This window comes from Acromyrmex echinatior, chromosome 4, assembly GCF_024713525.1.
Source record: "Acromyrmex echinatior isolate Ae372 chromosome 4, ASM2471352v2, whole genome shotgun sequence".
Classification (NCBI taxonomy): Eukaryota; Metazoa; Arthropoda; class Insecta; order Hymenoptera; family Formicidae; genus Acromyrmex; species Acromyrmex echinatior.
Genome location: NC_141855.1, coordinates 903440 through 926800, shown reverse-complemented (window position 1 = coordinate 926800; position 23361 = coordinate 903440). Strand labels below are relative to the sequence as shown.

General features: G+C 32.3%; 1 protein-coding gene across 6 annotated transcripts in view; it reads right to left on the bottom strand.

The window, feature by feature from the left end:
- The window catches only part of cher (filamin A protein cher), a 55555-nt gene that overhangs the window by 13715 nt on the left and 18479 nt on the right, over window positions 1-23361 (bottom strand). Inside the window, exons 6-18 of one of the 6 annotated variants that reach the window (XM_087405973.1) lie at window positions 23219-23233; window positions 22368-22506; window positions 21182-21466; window positions 20681-20994; window positions 19910-20336; window positions 19427-19642; window positions 18230-18617; window positions 15535-16104; window positions 13567-13911; window positions 12791-13386; window positions 11124-11422; window positions 7724-7862; window positions 1759-1984 (exon numbers count right to left, since the gene is read on the bottom strand). In XM_087405973.1, coding sequence (XP_087262099.1) covers window positions 1759-1984; window positions 7724-7862; window positions 11124-11422; window positions 12791-13386; window positions 13567-13911; window positions 15535-16104; window positions 18230-18617; window positions 19427-19642; window positions 19910-20336; window positions 20681-20994; window positions 21182-21466; window positions 22368-22506; window positions 23219-23233 — 3959 coding nt within the window. Of the gene's footprint in view, window positions 1-1758; window positions 1985-6781; window positions 6913-7723; window positions 7863-11123; window positions 11423-12790; window positions 13387-13566; window positions 13912-15534; window positions 16105-18229; window positions 18618-19426; window positions 19643-19909; window positions 20337-20680; window positions 20995-21181; window positions 21467-22367; window positions 22507-23218; window positions 23234-23361 lie in introns of those variants that run through there. The other 5 variants (XM_011058576.2, XM_087405974.1, XM_087405975.1 and 2 more) reach the window with 5 other exon arrangements.

Genomic DNA, 23361 nt, shown 5'->3' with positions numbered 1-23361 from the left:
CGTCATCGTTGATCTATTTATTAAGCTCCACGTCCATGAAGAGAGGACTGTTTCACTTATAACGTTGCTCAGTAACAGGGGCTTACCGTTGATCTCTCAATTCCCTTGACGCTCAGCTTATTTAGCCAAGAAACATTTATTTCATTAAATACTATTAGCTTTTAGGAAAAATGAGAGCTGATTGTCAAAAAGCTTATGACTTACTCAGTATATAACAGGGCATTCTCTTTTTTTATTACAGATTGCTAATATAATATTATAAATTGTTGTGTAAAATGATTTATGTCAAAAGCATTGTATATATTATGACTTTTAAGCAAATTAAATTGATAAGTAAATTTTTTCTTTTAATTCATTAGTGATTAAATTTGAAGTCTAATTAATAATTAATTAATCTTATTGTTTCATTTATTTAGCAGCAATAATTATCTTATTATCTATTATGGTAAAGTTTCTTAATTCAATTTCAAAATATTATATGAAACTGCATCGTTGATCATTAATCAATTAAACATTCATCAAGTCATCAAATACATGTGGATACGAGTAGTCAAATGCGGCATCAGTGCGCACGCGTGATTAATGATGATATTTTTCGTCATGTTAAGTAAACATTTAAGAATGACATATGTATTCATTGTTGCAGAAAAGAAAGAGGAAGTTGTATTCAAACAAAAATTTAAGAGCACATAAAACGTGCCAAATCCGTCTTACGTGAAACGGAAGAATCCGTATCGTAAAATCTCAGCAGAGCAGCACACATTGCGCAGTAAAATCCAAGATTTATTTCCGCGTAGCAAATAGATTCCAGTCGACGTGCGCTCGACTATTGCTAGTTAAACTAATAATAGAAAATAGACTAAATAAACTAACTGCTGCGAAAATATTATGTCGATATTCTTTACAGTTCGATCAATATTCGAGACTATTTCTAAAAGATAATGAATAACAAATTTGTTTTACTATATGCAGTCATACATTTAAAAAGGTATATTTAAAATAAGTGATAATTTCAAAAGCGCATTTTTAAAAGATTAATAACAATTTTTTTAAAATATCCATTTTTGAAAGATTAATAAAAACATTTGTTATAATAAGATCCTTATTGTATAATTATTAATTAAAAATTAAAAACAGAAAAGTTAATCCAAAAAAAAAAACGCGATCTATGCCAGTAAATAAGAGAATACTGCGTCATTCGAAGTGCGAGGAAGTAGTATGAGCTAATAATAAGTCAGACAATCCTACAAATTCTGTCCGCCATCGATAGCAGTTAACGAGATTTAATTAATTAAAAGTTTTATTATTATTATCTCTTAGTAGTGTTTTTAATAGTATTGTTGGTAATGGTTATAAATATTATAGTATTCATAATCTTCATGTGCAGTAGTATGAGACAACATTAAGTCATGCTCACAGCTATGCTCACTTGCTATGCATTGAAATTAAAATTATAAAATCTCTGCTTTTTCATAAATAAAAAGCACTTTGTATCTTCCTATAGAAAAGCATTAAATTATTGATAAATGCTGTCGTAATTTTTATATTTTATTTATAATTTGCATTTTTATATTTAATATTTTAATTTTTAATTTTTATATGTGTCCAACCAATCGAAGGATGCACTCATAACTTATATCATTATGTAGCAATAACTACGAAAAAGACTGAGTAAATTTTGAAAAAAATAGTAAAGCAAGGTTAGAATGGATGAAAATTAAAAAAATTTTTTCTAGAAATATGGAATATATCACTTACAAGTAACTGTGCCTCCGCTCGGGAGAGGTAGTGGGATGGAGTTCAATCGGATAACGTTGAAATTCTTTTTTGATAGCTCCTGCTGGCTGCTACGTTTTGTAGTGACAGTAGAGCTTTCCTGTAGGGTTGTGCTACGCTGCTCGACAACGTGTTGATTTTGTTTCTGCCGTGTTTTACGAGCTCGTTGAGTTTTGTGCGTGCTATGTTCCCGATACTCCTCGGATGCCTGGAATGTCGTTGAAATTGAAAAACTAGTTAACGACATTGATATCTACAATATCTTTTCGCCAATCGTAGTCACTTTAGACTACAAATAATTATAAATTTTTGATGGAACAATTTACTATAGAATAATTTACATTAAATGTTATTTAAGTACGTGAATGAACTGCATTTCAAGTAAAGTACATTAGATAGAATTTTTTTTTTTTATAAAAATGCAGACTCAAAATTATTAATAAAAAAGTGAGTGGATTACGACGTGAAGATGTGTTTCTGGCGACAATGGATCGCGATATCGCACGATCGATATTTTGGTGCTGGAGAAATGCCAAGTATTAGAAGCTTTTGTTTTTTTTACAGAGTGCTAATAAAATTCTTGCGAAATCTTTGTAGGAAAAAGGAGTGCAGGAATTTTCGAAATCGGAGGAGATGGTGTATGTTACATCTCATTACGATAGAATCTACGTATTTCGATGCTGGTCACAAGCCAAAGTGCGATGCGTGTAAAGAATTTATTATGTAACCACATTCTAATTATTGCAAAATTCGTATCATCACAGGAAGCCCTCATCTATAATGAATTCGCATTAAAGCAATCGCGATTCCGTTGCAGTTAGTTCTCTGCTGTAAATCACAAGTTACATTTAAGTTCAGTGGATTATGTTGTTGCAATAACATTTAAATGGATTTAATTATAAAATAAAGCAATGTTTAAATACATCAATATAGCTTTAATGAATAGAAAACAGTTCTGGAAATTATATATTTTCTCATGGCCTGCAAACGTATGCTGTCAAAAAACAATATTATATTAGGTAATGAGTTTAAAACTGTATCAATTATTTAATTTATCAAATTAGAAAAGAGAAAATTTGAGAGAAAAAATTATTCTTGAAGGTACGTAATAATAATGTAACATTGTTTATAATATCAAAACTGTTTAATATCTCGTATATTATATATATTAATTGTAAATTTTATTATATATTACTTTACAAATTTTATTCTTTTCAGTTATAAATATGTATGCAAGAACCTGTTCAAAACAATCGAATTCCGTAAACTGCCGCTGTCAATTAAGAGGTACGAAATATTATATATACGAAGCCTGTTGATCATTGAGACGCAATATTGCAGCTGAAACCAAAATTAGCTTTCGGGGAGATACTGAACGTGATACATAAATAGTCGCTTTCATGGTGCAAAATGCGACACGATGATATAAAAATAATATTATTATAAAATATTCTTTCCCTAATTCTTACAAGAGAAAGTACAAATAATGAAATAGAAGAAATAGAGAAATTGAATAATCTATTTTTGAAATTTGTTTAAAAATATAATTTATACATGATTCTATATAAATTATATATATATATATATATATATATAAAAATAGGAGATTACAATTTCATATAATAAGATAGTATTATAATAAAGATTCTAGTATTCTAGTATATATCAAAAACTATTTAATCATCTTGGATTAGATATTATATACCGACATATAACGTTCCGCTATTTCCCTCTTTTGATTTTTTTTAAATTCTACAAAAGTAGATATGTTAAAGCATTTTTTAAATTTATTCAATATTGTAAATTAACGATAAGCAACCCTTTTTTAAAAGATTATTTTCAAAGAGCATTTTTTTCAGAAATAAGTAAAATATTTTTACGGGCCACATAACGTTTATTATATTTGCATAAAATAAAAAATGATTTTGTATTTTCGGCTATGAGTCGGTGGGCCACAAGAAATTCTACACAAGTAAGCCATATGCGATCCGCGGGCCGCAGGTTGCGCATCACTGCTGTATATTACTATTATTAATCTGGATAAATTGCAAAAAAATTAAAGTAATTTATAAAAAATGAGACGTTATTATTCGGTTAACTATTTCGCTCAAATCAATGTCATTTCTTATTCAATTGATAGTTTGTCGCGATAACTCGTATCACTCACTCAGTCCGCAAACGATTGCGATCGACACAAAACCAGCGCCATACTCTAAGCCTTCCGGAGGACCGCGGGCTTTTCCTCTCCCTTTATAAGGAATTGCTTGATTGATTGGTTGCGAATTCGCGTACCTAACTACTAACTATCAGACATCGGCTTCACCGATTTACGAGGAAACGCCCAGCTGCGTCGGTGGCCGACACGAAACTCGCGCCTCTCTGCTATCCAAGTAGTAATTCCGGGCACAATGCTGAATTTCATGTACTATAATAGATGCCCAGCCCCCACTCGTACACATTACAAAAGAATTAAAGAGTACAAAGCACAATGTGGGTGCCATTGCGCTGTCTATAAATCTATAAATCAATTCGTGGATCATTGAAGACATTATTATAGGAAATTGATTTTTCAATAATCTATATGATATATTTCTAGATTTCTCCAAAATGAAAAATTTACGACTGAATGCCAAATAGAGTAATAAATAGTATAATTGAATCATACAATTCCATATAATCGAAATATATAGCAAATAAAATGTCAACTTTAAATATACTTAATTAAATGTTTACTATTAAATAATAATATATAAAATCATCAAAATTGATAACACAGTCTGCAATATTTTACATACATCATAATAAGTTGCGAAATATCAGATCCGTTATCGTAATATGTATCCAGAACAACAGTAAATTTGGATAAATCCCAAATATAATGTCATGTTTTTGTTTACAACTAGTTCAGCTATATTAAACTGACATAAAAGTCAGAGATTCATGGTTTTCTTAATGCCCTATAAAGCGTCTGCAATTTGCAACTTTCGCTTGGATGTGCATTTTTTAAATCGTGACATATTATATATAAGAGAGAGAAGGAGTTTTTTATTACTGTATTTTTTGACAAAATAAAATTAATTATACAAAAAGATATGAAAAATAAAGCACCGATTTTCATTTGTAAATAATTAAAAAAAATGCTAAAATTTTTACGAGACAATTATTTCAGAACTCGGCTTATACCGATCCTGCAAAACGAGAAATAATAGCAAACGTCGGCGCCAGCCGTCAACAGGAATGTGTCGCACAAAGTCACCGTTGTAAATCGTGGCACGGGGTTTAATTTAACTCACGGTATTAATTCACTCCCCCGTCTCCCTTGGCCACCCACTCTGTTTCTGCTTATAAATTTGGGGAAGCTTGACTCGCACTCGAAATAGTCTAGGAGCTCTCAGTGGAGGATAGACGGCATCGAGATACGTATTGGATTTCAAAATGGATCGTAGTTTTAATATGGAGAAGATGGTTAATGTTCCAAGAATATAGACATCTTACCAGATGTCATCTTATTAGACAATAGATCGATCGTTAAACACACAGTTGTATATTTCTGAATATTATTTATGCGCGACAGTCACGAAGAGTTATGACGCGTGACGCGACCCGTCACTTTACTGTGCAATTCAAATTTCTCTTGATGTAAAATAATAATTTTGTCTTAAATGCGTTGTCTTAAACTATTTCCATCAATCGTGAATTGTAAAGTAAAAAATTTATTTTACGTTTTCCTAATTTTATTTATCAAAATATTTTTTGTTTCCAGATGCGTCAAAGATAGTAAAAGATGCGAAAAAATAAATAAATGATTTAGAAAACGTAAACTTATTATTGAAACTGTATATCAAATAATAAAATGTAATGATTAGTAAAATTTTTAAGAAATAATTTGTGATTTCTCAAACTTGTTCTATTGACTGTTGGAAATAGAATGTGGTTGACTATATATATATATCTACAACAAAGATGTAAAATTGAAAGTAGCACTTTAATCCACACGAACTAAGAAATGGAAATCACGTATATCTTGAAACAATTGACACTTCTCAAGCATTGAAGTTTAGTGAGTTAATTGGGCAGGTGTCACAAAACGACACAGCGGTCGCATGAATATGCAAGCATTTATATCACCGACATAGATCGTGTTCCAACTCATCGCGTTTCTCTTCGCGTCAAGATAATTAGATTTCAAAGCAAAGCAAACCAACGACAAGTCAAATTTGATAAAGATGAAGATGGAAAGTATAAATTTTCTAAAATATAAGAGAAAGTAGGAAAAAAAATAAATTTTTCAACAATCTTTACTTAGAAAGAAAGATATCTGATGTCATATATTTTATATATATATAAGATTTTTCCTACTGATAATCAGTAAAAAAAGTCATCCGATTTGAATAAACGGGCGAATAATGTTCGACCGATATATATCTCTTTGTATTAATACATGATAAAATATGTAATAAGTGAAAAGATTTAAAAAATAATATTTAATTACGTTTATTTATTATAAAATATAAGTAGAAAAAAATGAATTGGTCAAAAAATGTGAAATACGATTCTGATCGTACATGTAACACAGATCTTCAAGAAACGTTCTGAAAGATATCCTGAAATCATTCCAACGTCTTGAGAACGTTCACACGAAGATCTCTGGGATAAAGTGTGCTCGTTGTATGGGATTATTATTTAACTCATTTTAAATTACGAAATGTTCATATTTCGAAAGGAAAAGTTTTCGATGTTTACAGAATTAGATTAGATAGTTTTTGGTTAAACATCATGTGGATTAATAAAAGTTCTTCGTGACTCTCCACTTTTAGCAGGTTAATGGCGTTCCAGCATTTGCGATCGGAGGCACTCTGGACCACTTGATGACGGCAGCACTCACACGCGTGCGCACAGATGCACATGCATACACATACACACAGTTGATCTGTAAGATGGGAAGGGATGTGCAAAGATAGAGAAGATATAGCGAGAGATAAAGATGTATGCATGTGTGTGTTACTTGGAACGGAATTCGTGTTACAGCGCGACGTGTGATGATGGGCGGTCCATGTGATGATGGGCGAGGATTTGTAAGATAACGAGCCGGCGGATGCGGTCCCGATGAGTCTTCGCAGTGGACTGTTTCACTGGAGACTACGCGACAATATCCTGCAGTACGTGTTGCCTCTATAGTTAGATACACCTCGCGCCCCACTCACCCGGGGCTCGTCGACGAGAGCACCGGGCATCCGGATCGACATCGGGAAGACGATTACGAGGAAGCTTCACGTACTATTACCCTTTGTCTTACGACTTTTCAGAGGAAACCGATTCACAAAAGAAAATATTTAAAAACGAACGCTACAAGACGCATCCGTCGTTCCGTTCTTAGATCTCGTGTTAAAAACTGTTAATTGATTATAAAAATATTAGTATATTTTTGAACATTAAATTTAAAAATTGATTTCCGTATTCATCATACATTGTTTCATAGAAAGAATTTTGGAAACACTAAATAATATTAAAATGTGATAATTTTATTAGCGTTTTACAGTCTAACTCCTTGTAATTATTTTGTATTTTACTGAATGGACCTGGCATATTTGCGAAATACTTTACATTATAAATATACATGGAAGAAATTCAAAAATTTCTTTAATATGGTACATACAATTTAAAATAGCAATTAATTTAATTTAAAAAGTAACAAAAATATATAAAAATTATAAATCTTTTTAAAAACTTTCAAACAATTTTCAAGAAAGTTTCAAAAAATTATTTTAGTTATAGAAATTTTAATTTTTAATTAATTTTTTATTATTAATCATAAAATGTACATTGCTGAATAAAGAATTTCACGTAAACTTAAAAAAAAATTAGTTTTTTATATTAATTTTGTACAAACAAATGTAAAAGGATAATGATTTCGTGAAATAGATTATAAAATATTGTAATTGCTCACTGTGAAGGTATAGAATCCATCAGGCACCGGTTGACCGCCAAATTTAATGCTAAGGGTGTAGTCTCCCGCATCAGCAACAGTATAGTAAATGTTGACTGTGCCATCGCCGTTGTCTTCTATGTCAATGTCAACGACTTCGCTAAAATCACAAACCGAGACGTATTATTCACAGATTGAAATATAGAACGGAGATCCATTCAAGAAATATTCGTGTATGCCGCATATTTTCACGCCACTGCAACTTCATTCAGCAATAAGTAATGTAAATACTAAATGTTTTCACGCGATTCCATTCTCAATTGTCTAGATTTTTTAATCTAAAGTCAGAAATTTAAGAAAAGCCCTTTTCTTTAAAAACTCTTTTTCATCATGAAAATTAAATTTAAATTCTACATTCATGTATCTATAGCAATGAAAAATGTGGATTAATGACGGTGTAATATAATGATGGAATAAGATAAAAAAATTTTAAAGTTCTACTGAGAAATGTTTTTGTGACATCTAGATCGCGTAATTCATCTGAATATTTTTCCTCTTCATAAAAAAAATTTTATTTTTCATAAAAACCAACATTCGTAGAATGTACAAAATAAAATCGGATAATAAATTACATTTATATGATATTTTTACGTACTGCTTTAAATTGTAAATTATTATTAAGTGTTATGACACAGTCGTATAAAATATAATTGTAAAATTGTGTTTATTATAGAAAATACAGACACAGATAATATGACATCTTGTCATTTTGTACATTTGGGATAAAGAATTTGGCCCGTTTTAAAGTGTCTTTTCGACAGAAGACACTGCCAACTCGAACAACACGGAATCACAGATGAATTATGAGGTAACAGCTGTATACACCACTGTCAGCATTCAGAATGCATTTATAGTCGAATTGATTAGAATTGTGACAATCTCTTGGAGGGCACGCGCCTGATTACGCATAAAAGCACGCGATATGTAGGATAGAAAATGCACATGTTCTTTAGAAAATATCCCGAAATATTCACGAAGGACATAATCATGAAGATGCATTATAACGTCCATCTCTACATTGTAATAAGCAAACTCTCTTGATATTACAAAAAATTTAAAAAGTAATCTTAAGTAGTAATATAATTTTTTTTCTGATATATAGGATTTATCACTTAATTGTGTGTCATAGTAATGTAATCAAAATCATATCTTAAACTTTGTTAATTTCTTAGATATTTTTTCTGATATTTATATAAATTCATATAAATGTGATACAAAGAGTGTAATATATTTGAGTAATAGCTTGCAATTCTTTTCAATATGTTAAAAAAATTTTTTTTTTAACAGCTATGTGTCAAATAACACTGTGAAATTAAATTTAATTCAAATCCAACTCAAGTGTCACCATAAAACAAATGGATGAACAAATGTCTGAAACAAAGTAGTTTTACTACGAAATTTGCCAATGTGATTAAAGAGAGCATGTAAAGTGATCTACAGTCTGGCATCAGTTGTGACAATTAGAAAAGTATGTGCAACGTTATATAATTTATTAATCTGGCGCTAATCTAATTACAAATGCATGATATAACTACAGTGAAAAAAAATTCAAAAATTAAATCAATCTTAATACATATTTCTTTAAATAGTTACATATTAAATAAATATTTATTTACAGTTAAATAAACATTTACTCAATAAAACAAATGATAATTGAATCAAATTAATGATTTTGTATTAATAAATATATATTTAGTAAATATATTTACTTATTCAAACAAATATTTATTAAAATATAATATTTTTAGTATAATTTCGAAAGACGCGGATGTCGCATAAAAATAATTTTCTCATTTCTGTTAGCAATGGAGCATCGTTGCTGAAAAATATATATCTATATATATTGTTGTGAAATCAATCCTGTTTCCTAAATAATCATTCCTCTTGACTCGTCTGCTGTCGACATCAAGTTTTATTAAAAGTATATTTCGCTTTCAAATTAAATCAAACAGACATTTAATTTCAATGTTAAGATATGGTAGTCGGTAATGTCGGCATAGTCGCTGTGCAACTGGCCGAAGATTCACGACGATCCACTTATTATCACCTCGTACATGACGTTCATGGCAACGTGCCACGATCCTGAATCCTACCGGATTTGTTACACGATTTACGATCGATTAGTCATGCCGTTCATACTCCAGATCTAATCCCAATATACAATTGTAAGTCAGCAAAATGTAACATGTCTTTATTGTTTATGTTTCTTATTTGTTTTTTTAATTTGTTTAGTTGATCTATTCGTTAATTTATATTTATAGCAATCCTTATCATTTAATTGCAAACAATACATGTATCAAGAATATGCATAAGCATTATTTATTCAGAAAAATAATTTATTATGATAATTAAAATTTATAAAATATAAATTAAATAATTATAAAAGAAATATAAAATGTAATAATATAATTTTGTGTATAAGAAACATATATTAGGTGTTGGAATTAATTCGTAGCGTTTTACAAGTGATGGGAAGTACTTTCATTAATGTATTTTTTAATGCTCATGTGAAATAAATAACATTCTTTCATTAAAAAACGCTACGAATTAATTCCAACACCTAATAATATAATATTACAGAAGAATGAAATAATAATTTATTATAATTAATTCTTCAATATTTATACATTGAGAAATCGAGAAAGATGTAACAGTAAGAGATCTTTCTCAAGTTCGTCTATAAATTCAAAATAAGTAAGTCGCGACGGCGCGACGTATTTAAATTTAAAATAAGATGGAATTTTTATCTGGAAGCTTGGTGAAGATCGAAAGATATAAATGCGAAGAAAATGTAAAAATATAATCCGCCTTCGTATATTCCAAGATTATTCGTAGTTAGGTATAAAAGTTATAACGTGCAAAGAATATTATTATTGAGAAATACAATAAAAAGATTTTGCGAGGAATTTAATAAATAGAAAGCATGGAAGGAGAATTTGTCTATCAGTTAGTATTTCTTATAGAAATAAATGAATAAAAGTATAATTACATAATAAAAAAAATATTAAAGTTGCATAGACGAAATAAAGTTAAGTTAAAAATAAAATATTTCTGATTAATTAACACATATAATACTCATAATTTCTTTCTTATATATTTTTTCCAGTGTTTAATATTTTTCTTAAAAGCGATATTTCTTAAACATATTCTAATTATAAACGACAAAAAAATTAAAAAATATTTGTGATTTATATATACATGATGACAAATTAAATCTCAGATTTTAAAAGAAGAACGAATATGAGAACATTTTGGTAACTGCGAGAATAAATTTTAAAGGTTCCCGCAATGTCTCTCCTCTCTGATTCATCTTCTCCGAAATAGTCAAATTTAAATCGGAACGAATCAAGCAGATGCTTACCTTCCAGTAGTGGAGCGGATGCGGCAGGTCACTGCACCGCGGCCTGCATTTTCAGTGTCCACGGTAATGCAGTATTCCTCGCCCTGAGCCAAAGTGTGCTGAATGCCCTCTTTGATTTTACAATTGTTCGCTGAACCGATAGATGTGCTCTGCACGGTCACTGGGCTGTTCGGCACTTCTTTACCGCCGTATTTCACGTTGACCTTATAGCGACCGCAGTCGTCTGGCAGATAGGTTGCCTTATACTTTCCGTCGCCTAGATCTTGCACTACTACCTTACGCGGCACTTGATCTGGTCCCTGAAAGAAGAATTCAGGAAGACATTAATTGCGAAAATATGGATAAGAACGATTGTTCATACAACTTCTTTAATTATTCGCGAGTCACTTAGTACGTAGATCAATATAAATCTTTCTTATAAGAGTAATCAAATTAAGTTGTAATTTTTAGAACTACCTATATTGCTCGTTACGATCGTTATAACCACGATACTGATTATATTTGCGTTCAAATTGAATATAATAATAAATACGATTGACTGCTATGATGGTTGGTAAAAACGAAAGTTTTGATTGTACATACATATATGTAGTATAAGAATAATTTGGACAATTTATCAAGGTACGAAAATATAACAAGTCAACTTATTAGCGATATTAAAAACTTTCTACACAGTACATTTAAACCAGACAAAGCAACTAAACTGTTTGCCGAGCAGTTGAATCTATAAAAAAGACCCAATTATGTTCAATCGCTCGATAAGCAGATTAGATATTTTAGTTCTTGAACATCTAATATCTTATATATCTTAATTTATATGTTTTTTCATCACACATTTTATTACAATTTGAAAGGAATAGCTTAGTCTTATATAATCTCTATATTTTTTTCTTATTTTGTACATATATTAATGCAAATTAATGAACATCTAATTTTTGTGTTAGATTAATGTAATTACATAACTTTAAATATTAATAATTATAAAGCTCAAATATGTCCAGATATAAAGATTAAATCAATTTTAATTGTCAATTTAATACATACAATATATTTTCATAAGTGTACAATAATATAAATATTTTATAAAATAAATTTGTCAAATATTTTTGTTGTATCACCGATATTGTACGCGAATAAAAAAATATATAAAATTATTATATTATGAAGACTTTGTTATAATTAAAAATAATTGAAAATTTCTGTAAAAGTAATTGAATTCTAAAAGGATGATTATTACTTCATTTAAAATATTATTCAACGTCCATTTAATAACAAATTCAAGATGTCGGATAACTGCTTTCTTATAATAGTTTCACCAGCCATGATCTATTGTAGGCTTCCAAAATTATTAAAAAAAATTCATTTAGAAAAAGTTTTATAATCTGTAATTTAATTGTGTTTTATTCTTGATAGTTTTGATATGAAGCAATATTTGCGAGAATCTTTTATATATTTATCTGAAAAAATGAATTATTTTTAATAATATTAATAAGTTTAACGCTATTTAAAAAAAACATATAAATTTTTGTTTCGTTATTCGAAATCAAATATATAAATATAGAATATTAAACACTCGATACAAAGTAGGAACAGAAAGAAATAAATTGGCAATGAGTGTCAAGCGCGATAATTGATACAAAACACTTTGCGAGACCCTATACACTTACCACAACTTGCACTTCAAGATCGCCGTAACCAGCATTAGAAGTGTCCACGATGAAATCAATCGGGAAGGAGGCAGTGCAAAAGGGCGCCACCCCGGGACCCGACAAAGTTACCTTGTTTGGCTCTACGAAGGGCAGAACTTTCACATCGAACGGACTGCCGTTGATATTGTCGTCATCGAAAGTAACATCAAGTCGCACGTTACTTCCAGCAGGCGGTGGCTGATATGTCACCTCGTACAGGCCGTCACCTTTGCTCTTGATCTGAGGCTCCTGTCCCAAGCTAGGCGACATACGTACTTTCACCGGTGCCTGTTTGTCGCATTTTGATGCGTCTACCGTGAACTTGGCGGGCACACCCTCGCGTACCATGTGCAGACCGGGTCCGTAAGCAATCACGTTCTTTTTCGGCGATATAACTTTGATCTTAAATGGCGAACCGGGTATGCTCTGTTCGGCAAATTTAATGTCGATTTCGTAGTCACCAGGTTCCCTGGCAACGTATTCGACATCGCAGGAACCATCCCATTTTTCCCTGGCTTCCGCTCTGACCTCTCCGTCACCCGTAATCGACACACCCAAACCACCATTACCAGCCCCTGAAAGAAAATCGCATACATGCTATTTCTTCCCACCTTCGCTACATAAAAATATTTTTCCTCTTCTATATAATAATTACTATGTTCTAAAAAATAAATTACTATGTTCTAAATTATACATAAATTGTAGGTAGTATAAAATTACAGCATTTTGAGAATTTGATCGAATTATTGGCTTACCTTTAGTCTCCACCGTAAAATAGTTTGTTTTATCTGTGATGCCTTGCTCCAAACCAGGACCATATGCACGGCACTTGCTGGGATCGGAGGCACGTTGTACGTTGACGGAGAATGGTGAACCCGGGATGGGCACGTTGTCGTAGAGGATGTCGATGGTGTAGCAACCCTCCTCGAAAGGCGTGTAACTGACGCAGTAGGTGCCATCACCCTGGGGGATGATGAGCTTCTCGGTTTTACCGCCACTGGGATTATTTATGATACAGGACACCTTACCGTCATCAGTCTTCGACTTGGTGATGTCTCTCGTGTCTATCGTGAATGACGTTTGCTTGTTCACGAATAATCCTGCAAAACGCGATAACACGACATGATTAAGTGAAAACGCTCGAATGCTTTTTTTTTTTTTTTTTTTAATAAAATCTGCATCTAATATATCACAAAATATCTAATATACACATACATATATGAAATAGTAATATTTTTTTAAATTAAACTTTGTCATTCTAAAAAATTATATATCTTAAATTATATATTTATTTCATGCGTTAAAAATTCGAGATTGATACTTGATGATGTAGTGAAGTGTTTTTATAACAAACAGAAAGATTAAAGTATTTAAAAATTTAGCTAGATATAAATCTGAAAATAACTTTGTTGGATATCGAAATAATGGTATAGGGTGCTTAAGAATGATGAGCAATGCTGCAAAAAATTTTGACATTCCAGCAATAAACTTGAATGTTTTACATAATTATTTTGATGATCCAATATATTAGGTGTTGGAATTAATTCGTAGCGTTTTACAAGAGATGGGAAGTACTTTCATTAATGTATTTTTTAATGCTCATGTGAAATAAATAACATTCTTTCATTAAAAAACGCTACGAATTAATTCCAACACCTAATATATAAAATTATTTTTAGACCTGTATCTGATTAAATTTTTAGATACTTCAGAAAAACTGTTCTTTTAATATAGAAACTGTAGATTTCTTCAAAATCAAATTTTATAATAGCGAAGATATTTGTAATCTTGTATTTTAAATTTAGCATAATTTCTTAACAGATTGAAATTTGACATAAAATAGTAATATAAAATTGTACATATCTTTAATAAATTTTAATATTAAATTTATCAAATATACTTTTATATTACTAATACCTCGTAATAAATTTATAATAGATGTATAATTTTTAAATATATTTCTACAATATTATGTTCCTGACTATTTTTCTGATTAAACATCTACTTGTTTTAAACAATATGTAGTACCTAATTTAATAAATTATTTATTAAAATGACAATGCATAAGCGCATATTGCAAAACGTAGTTGCAGTCTCTAAATGATTAACACAGACACAAATCACAATAATATATAAGATTATTATTTGTGGCATATTGGATTTTAAACTAAAAATGAGGCCATGCTCGTAGAAAGAAATAAACTTAAATTATTGTTTCGTACATACTTTTTACAAACATGCCCTCTAATATTCTTCAAGCTCATTCAAGTGTTTTACAACAAGTGTGTATGTTAATAAATGATTACGATCGGAAAATCCAAAGCAGAGAATGTCATGATAACCAACGATAAAAGTGCAATCATGACACACATGCATCACAACATCAACGCGTCTCAGAATAATTATCGGGATTTTCTAATCTTTTTCTATCGATAAAAATATTTTCCTCGTCGTAGTCTCAACGAGTTTTTCTCAAGATCAAATCACAACATTCGTGCAACTTGAAAAATTCATTTCATACATGCACGAATATCTAATGTGTGCATGTTCCTTGAAAGTCAATACGAAATCCCGACGATCGAGAAACAATCCTTTAAAGCCATTCCTACAAAATCCCGAGACGCGTTTCAAAACTCATCACGCAAATTAGAGACGAGCAGGTCACAGCACTCTCTCAATTTCCAATCGCAAAACGATCTCCGTGCTGACGTCCTTAACGGTACCGTGTGGCTGGATGCCGTTCCCGCTGACTCTGATTTTGGATAGGTCCGCATCCGGTACGACAATGGCCTGGAAAGGCGAACCCGGCACATGTTGTTCGTTGAAGGTGATGTTGATACCGTAGTCACCGGTCTCGGTGGGCAGATAAGCGACGGAGCAGGTACCATCGCCGTTGTCCCTGCAATTTATCGCGGCTTCGCAAGGACCCTCGACGGTCACGCCGAGACCACCTTGGCCAGCTCCACGAGTGTCAATCACGAACTCGGCCGGTTTGTTCACCACACCGTGGGAGAGACCAGGTCCCGAAGCGCGCACCTTGCCCGGATCGGAGCCATGAACGCAGGTCAGCCGGTACGGCTGATTCGAGATTGGCTCGCCGCCGAAGCTGATTCCCAGCAGATACTCGCCTAGCTCGGTAGGGGTAAAGTTAACCAGGTAGCCCTCGTGAGTCGGCACCACGTGCGCCTTGACCCGATTGCCGGACGGAGTCGTGATCGCCACCTGGAAGTCCGCCGCCCTGCCCGCCTCCTGCGTTATCACGCGGAATTGCTGCAGGCTGTTCACCGGGGCCGCTGCGAGGACGTTTGCGGGTTCTCGTGGTGAGCCGCGATGCATTTTTCGCTTGTGCTTGCGCGACGGGACGACTGCCCGTGAGCAACGAACGGACGTCGCGCCGACTTGCTGGTGAAATTATCGTTGATTCTCATCGAAGAGATGATTGAAGAAAAATTGAAATATGCTCTCTAAAACTTGTTGAGTGATTCACTCTTCAAAGTGTATTCTACTTCAAAAAATTTAGAGGATGAACTAAACGTGCAAGCATGATCGAAAGATTTGAACGATTAATTGTAACATGTAGTTTACGATCAACATTCACCAGCAAGTGACAGCCGGACATTCGTTGCGCAAAGCCTACCATAACGTTAGATTTCAAATACTGGATATGCATCAAGTTGTGAGAGAAAGCCACTTGTTACATACATAAGCCCACAATGCGCGTGTAAATTAGGCAGAGTGTATTCCAAATAAAAGAATCTCTCGCGATTATGAAACTGATAACGTGTCTTAGTTAAAAGTGCATTCAGTTATAATAAATATATTATCCAGCGTGCAGAAATAATTATTTGTTCTTTATATTATTTGTTCTTTACATTATTTATTCTTTATTATTATATCAATCTGATTATGTTGCAAATCCGAAAAATAATCGACACTCATGTCATAAAATTTATTTAAAAACATATGTATTATTCCAACATCCGACTTTGACTGTAAGTGGCACTTTTCTCTCTCTCTCTCTCTCTCTCTCTCTCTCTCTCTCTCTCTCTCTCTCTCTCTCTCTTACTTCGTTGATTTATTTACTTTCTAAAACTTTTAGAATGAACTGTCATTCTAGAAAGTAAAATCTCATCCTTAAAGATTGAAAATTGAGCCATTCTTTTTCATGACTGGATCAATTCATTCTTTAGAGTAAAATTCCACTCCAGAGAATTTAGAGAGCATATGGTAGCTTTGTGATTCTAACTAATTATTAATTATTTATTATTATAGAAATGTATATTGATTTTTCTTGGACGCATTGCTATTCGCTTTGAATTTTATCGTGACAATGTTAGGAGCTGCCTTCCTTCCAGGTAAAGTCACATCGAAGGAGCAACGCGTGGAGCATCGAAGTGCAATATTTTTAGACAAAACGCGAAATTGTGTGCGTGTCAACTGTGGGGAATTCGCGAGCGCCGTTATAAATAAAACATCGGTTCGCGCTGGTTCGCACTCCAGTAAAACATCTATCCGAGGGGAGACCTTGGTAAAGTATATTTCGAAAATCTAGGCTAGATAACGCCCCGGGAAATGTTCCCAAAAAGAATATTAGCTATATGCCATGAGACGAGAATTATCTTCTCAATGACCGCTGGAAGGAGTGCGATTTTGGCACGATTCATTTTCGAACTAATGCTGATACACCTACCTAAGTGCAAGATCTTATTTTAATCATAAAATTTTAATTGCACTCTTATTATTCCTTCTCTAACCGCGCTTAACAAATTACTAAATTAAACTATATAATAAACATAAAATTTTTACTATGAGAGAATTATTTCACTCAAACCAGATATATACAACGTAATATATAATGATAAATAACGATAAATATCTTTGATTATTTCTTGTTAATAGTCAATTTAATCTCCAAATTCCTTAGGGTGAATTCTCACTCCAAAAGAGTGAAAATTCTACCATTCTCGAAAAAGAAGTTGAATTTTCTTCTTTGGAGGGAGATTTCATTCTTTTGGAATGACATTCACTTCAAAGAATTTAGATAGTACACTATGCATGTACTCGTATTACGTTATTAATTAAGTTAATTTATAAATCCAATATATTGTAGTAATTAAAAAAATAAAACAATATTATATTTTACTTAATATGTATTATAAAAATCAGAATAATAATAATAAAAGGCTATAAAACACGCTATCAAGTTTATTATCATTTTAAACGATGCGATATTACGTTTAAGAGTATTCAACTATTGTCCCAATTTCGTGGGACAAAATGTTGCATATAATATCTTGGTTTGAGCATATATATGTGATTAGTAACACATCTAATTAAATCTGATTTTAAATAAACCGATAGCGTATAGTAATCGAAATATTAGGCAACACTTAAAAAATTTTCAGTAATTGTACTCACTTGGTGCCAGACCATCCACTTTAATCTTGGACACGTCCACATGAGGCTGAACGTTGATCTTAATGGGGCATTGAGGTACCTTCAATCCGCCATAGTTGAGATTCACCGTATAGTTTCCTGGCTGTGGGGGCATGTAGTCTACGACGTACGTGCCATCCTCATTATCCGTTAACGAAATTGGAAGTTCTCGGCCTTCAGGATTCAGCATTTTAACGTCCAATTTACCGGGGCCAGCCTCGCGACAGTCGACGTTGAAATGTGTGGGAACATTAGATTTCACACCTTTCTCAATACCAGGACCAAAGGCAGAGACCATAGCAGGATTCAAGGGCGAAGCTATCTTAACTCTGTATGGAGATTTCTTCGTGGCCACTCCGCCATAATTCACCTAAAGAAAAAAATATCTTTAAAAACAATGTTATGCAGTAGAGATACTTATTTTTTCTAGTATCTATACCTATAAATAGATACAATTCTTGTATACCGGTACCTATATTTACGCATAATTTAATTACTTTTTAGATAATACTTTTTCTTGTACTAAATGCATGTTCAACGCGCGGATATGTTAAACTTACTTGCATAGAATATTTACGTATATACATATAAAATGCATATATAATAAATATTTTGTACGGATACATGAAATCATAAATGCCTATTTATTCTGAAGTTTTATATTAATAAATAAAAATACTTATATCTAAGTATTTTTGAGATACTTCTTGAGATACCACATTTGAGATACTAGATAAAATATTTATACTTAGGCATTTTATTTTTCTAATACCTGTATCTTAGTATATTTCTTTCAAAGTATCTATATTTATATCTTATATGTAGTAATTTGCTAAATACAAAGCACCTTGCATAACACTGTTTAAGAAATCAAATTACACTGAAATTTCATAAGTCACGCTTTTATTGAGTATTTTAGCACAATATTTTTTGAGATTTCTACGGATATTTTTTTTAAGTTACAAGGCGAAAACTTCGTAAGCTCGTAGTTGATCTTAACAACAAATAATATTTTGTGTATATATTTTAAAAACTGAGATTTTATTCTGCTTAAAAAATTTACCTTGACTACTTTAGTCTTTTCTGGTTATTCAAAAACAGCATGTTTCAAGGACACATTACAAACAATAAGCAAAAGTTCGATTCAAGATTTTAGAAATCAATATTCTAAAATTGTACCATCACAACATGCGGTGAGCTAGATGTAGGTGTGTAATACGCTTGAACAGTGCCGTTCCGGTTGTCGCCTAATCTAAGAGGAACTTCTTTTCCAAGAGCATCTTGAATGGCAACTTCCAGAGCCGCCTGACCGGCTTCTCTCGCATCAATCGTAAAATTCGTCGGTTCGTCTTTGGCAACACCTTCTGGCTGAATTCCTGGCCCATAAACTTCAACCTATATACAAAGCATATATATTCGATATCTTCCTTGTCCAAGTCAATAAAAGCAATTTTCGTTTATTTAGTTAGTACTAAAATTATTGCATGTGAAAACCTGTAAAATCTTATGTTTTTTATTATATATATATAATATTATATACAATATTAGATATATATATATATATATATATATATATACACATTAAAATTTATAAAAACGGTTTATATAAAACAAAGTTATATACAAAGAAATGTTAATAGTGAAATGAAGACTCGAATTTACCTTCTCTGGATCAAAATCAGTCTTCGGCGAAATAGTCGCGATATAAGGCGATTTAGGGATGTCCTCGTTATCGCAGAGGATATGGACCGCGTATTGGCCCGGCGCGGTGGGCAGGTAAGAAACATCGGCGGTTCCATCGCCATTATCGTTGCATTCTATCTTCGCTTTAGATGGGCCTTCGATGGAGAAACCAAGGGCGCCAGTCTCACCGTTTGTGTTTACTGTAAATTTCGCTGGATGACCGACGACGCCGGTGTGCAGACCAGGTCCAAAAGCCTTGATGTTGGACTCCTTATAAGGACCTACATTGACCTCAAAGGGCGACTTGGGAATTTCTTTACCGCCATATGTGATCATTACTACGTGACGGCCTTCCTTAACCGGTGTATAGTGGCATTTGTAAGTCGTAGCGTCGGTTTTGGATATTCTAAAGTAATTCAATGTCGTTGATTAAATCGATAAATTTAAAGCAAAACATCTCGCATAAGATATTCTAACATATTTACTCTATTTTATATTTTTTTTGTTTTACAAATTTGAATAAATAAAATTTTTATAATTTCATTTACAATTCTTACAATTCTTGACAATTGAGTTTTATCTCATTAACGTTTTAACGAAATATAGCGTTTTCCATTCATTTATGATTTTTTTCATTAACATATAAAAAAATTATATAAAAATAATAAAATATAAAAACAAGAAATGTGACATAAATAAAATTTTAAAAGTAACAAAGTGTTTTTACAAACTAAAATAATAAGAACTTACTGCACTGGTTGACTGACGCCTCCTGGGCCGATTACGCGAATGTCCGGTACACCCTCACCAGCATCCTTAGTGAGGACAACGAAGTCGGCGATGTCCTGGACGCGGACGCCAGTAGGCAACAATCCTCGTCCGTACGCTCTGCATTTCTTCGCATCGGAAACCGGTGCAATGTTTACACCAATGGGACTTCTAGGTATGGGTTTGCCGGCGAAGAATATGTTGACAGAATGTAGACCCGTCACTGGCGATACGTACTCGCATCTCCAGACGTCTGGCGAGGTCTGACGCAGCTTTACCGATGTAGTCTTGCTACCCTGTAATAAAATCACATATAAAAATATTTTAATAAAATAGTAAGATTCATTGTAATGATATAATTTAATTATGTATAATAAGAATAATAAAACAAGCTCTACAGAATATAAATCTGGCGTTCTAAAGACGTTTAACTGGTAGAATGTTCACAGGACGTTTCGATGTTAAGAGACATCATTTTTTTACCTGAGGATCTAAGATGATGACTTCAGGCACACCGCGACCGGCGTCCTTTGTAAAGATATCGAAGAAAGTTGGTCTATTCACGACGACTCCTTCCGGTTGCAGACCCGGCCCGCTTGCCGTGACTTTGCTCGGATCACCAGCGTGTCCTTCGACATTAACGGTGTATGGACTCTTCGGGATCTCTCTGCCAGCGAAGAGTACCTTCACTTTGTGCGGACCTTCCATTTTTGGAGTATATGACACGGAGTATGTCAGGTTCCTGTCTTTATTGAATCTGATATCGACCTTGAAAACGAAATTGAGTCGGCATCATTAAAATGTAATGCGAGGAATAAAAAGGAGGCGTACGTTCAACTTGTATAGTATATCGTGAAGTTGAAGATTATCTAAATGTATGAATTATACTTGTAATATAATTTACATTCAGATAATGCGTAATCGTCAAAGTCACACGGCACATAAATAGTCATTACATCATACGTATCCACATCCTGTGATGTAATTATCATGATTGCGATAACATTTTTCGACTTCCGACAATATGCTTAATAGATTCTGTTGGGACTATGTATATCTATTTGTATTAATATGTATTAATATTAAAAAAAAAAAATTTCGCAAGTCTGATCCATTTCTAATAAAATAAAAAATTGTCTTAACAACAATTTCTTGTCATCTTCGATCTTCGTCTTGATAATCAAATAAATTAAAAAAATATTATTAATATTTCTAACTGAAATAAATCAAACTAGTAATTTTTCAAAATATACTACAAATATAATTTTTATAATCCTTTTATAATCTCACAATAAGCTTAATTACTTCTTGGTAAACATGAATAGTACATTATATGAATATTATAATTTCCAATTTACTAATATAATTATAATATGTAATAGATGTTAGATAAATGTTGTACGTAACAGTTAAATAATAAATTATATATCGATAATATATTATTGTCAATTGATATTTACTAACAATGAGTTATAAAAAAAATTCTCGTTTCGGACTCATGAAAGGATTGTAAAAAAAATTATTCTCAATCTTTGGAAATATTTAGAATGTAAAAAGTTATTCTAAATCTTTCTTTGAAAACAATTTACATAATTCAGACCAATCTTTTAAGATATCAAAATATTTTATATATTTGAATACATGATTAAACGCTATTTTAGGGCCTTACCGGTAATTTATTCCCTTTGGGATCATCGACGATAACATCAACGTTACCCTTGCCAGCGGAGAAGGTTTCCACGGTGAAATTGGCAGGAGCACCAACGATTGAACCAGTTGGTTCTATACCGGGACCATAAGCGCGTACTCTGCACAAGAAAACATCGTGAGAAAAGTCACTTTGCGAGCTGCCAGTCAGTGGCCGCGAACATTGTTACATCAATACGTTAAATAAATCCATTTGCCAGACGGTTACAAGCGTTGCTTTGTGCTATGATGTTGCGCGATTTGCGTCGTTCTTTTTCAAAACAAATTTGCAAGCGCGCGACATTTTGCAGACTTGCGGACACTCATTATCCGGTTAGTTCAATTCGTGAAACTTTCACGTATACACATATGTACAGAGAGATTAATTAATAGTATTAATTAATAGTATTGCTCTCTAAATTCTTTAAAATGAAATCTCACTCTAAAGAGTGACAATTGAGTCAGTCTTGAAAAAGAATTTAAGAGTGGGAGTTCACTCTATGGAATGATAATTCATTATAAAAATTTTAGATAGTAAGTTTTTTGAAAAAAGAAATCTATCTAATTTGCAAAACTCGATAAGCTATAAAATTATTGTCAATATCGTATTAATCAAACTCTCGTTCGTTTTCTCTTCATGAGGTTTCCAAATCATGTATTTTTTTGCTAATCGCGCACTACGCAGTTTAATTACTCTATCAAGCGTTTACGTACATATATGAACAAAGGAAAAATTAGGAGTGTTGGGTTAAGAGGTAGATCTCATCAAGGCGGTGGACATTAATTGCGCAAAAACCGTTATACGTCACAATACATGATCATTGCGCGACTTACCGCGGCGGTGGGATGCTGCGACCGAGAAATGAAATAAATTGATTAATTAATCACAATCACTGTAACAGAGATCTACGCGCGCACTTCATCTCTTTTATATTTCTACTAAATGCCATACCATCAAAATGTAAAAAAAAAAAACA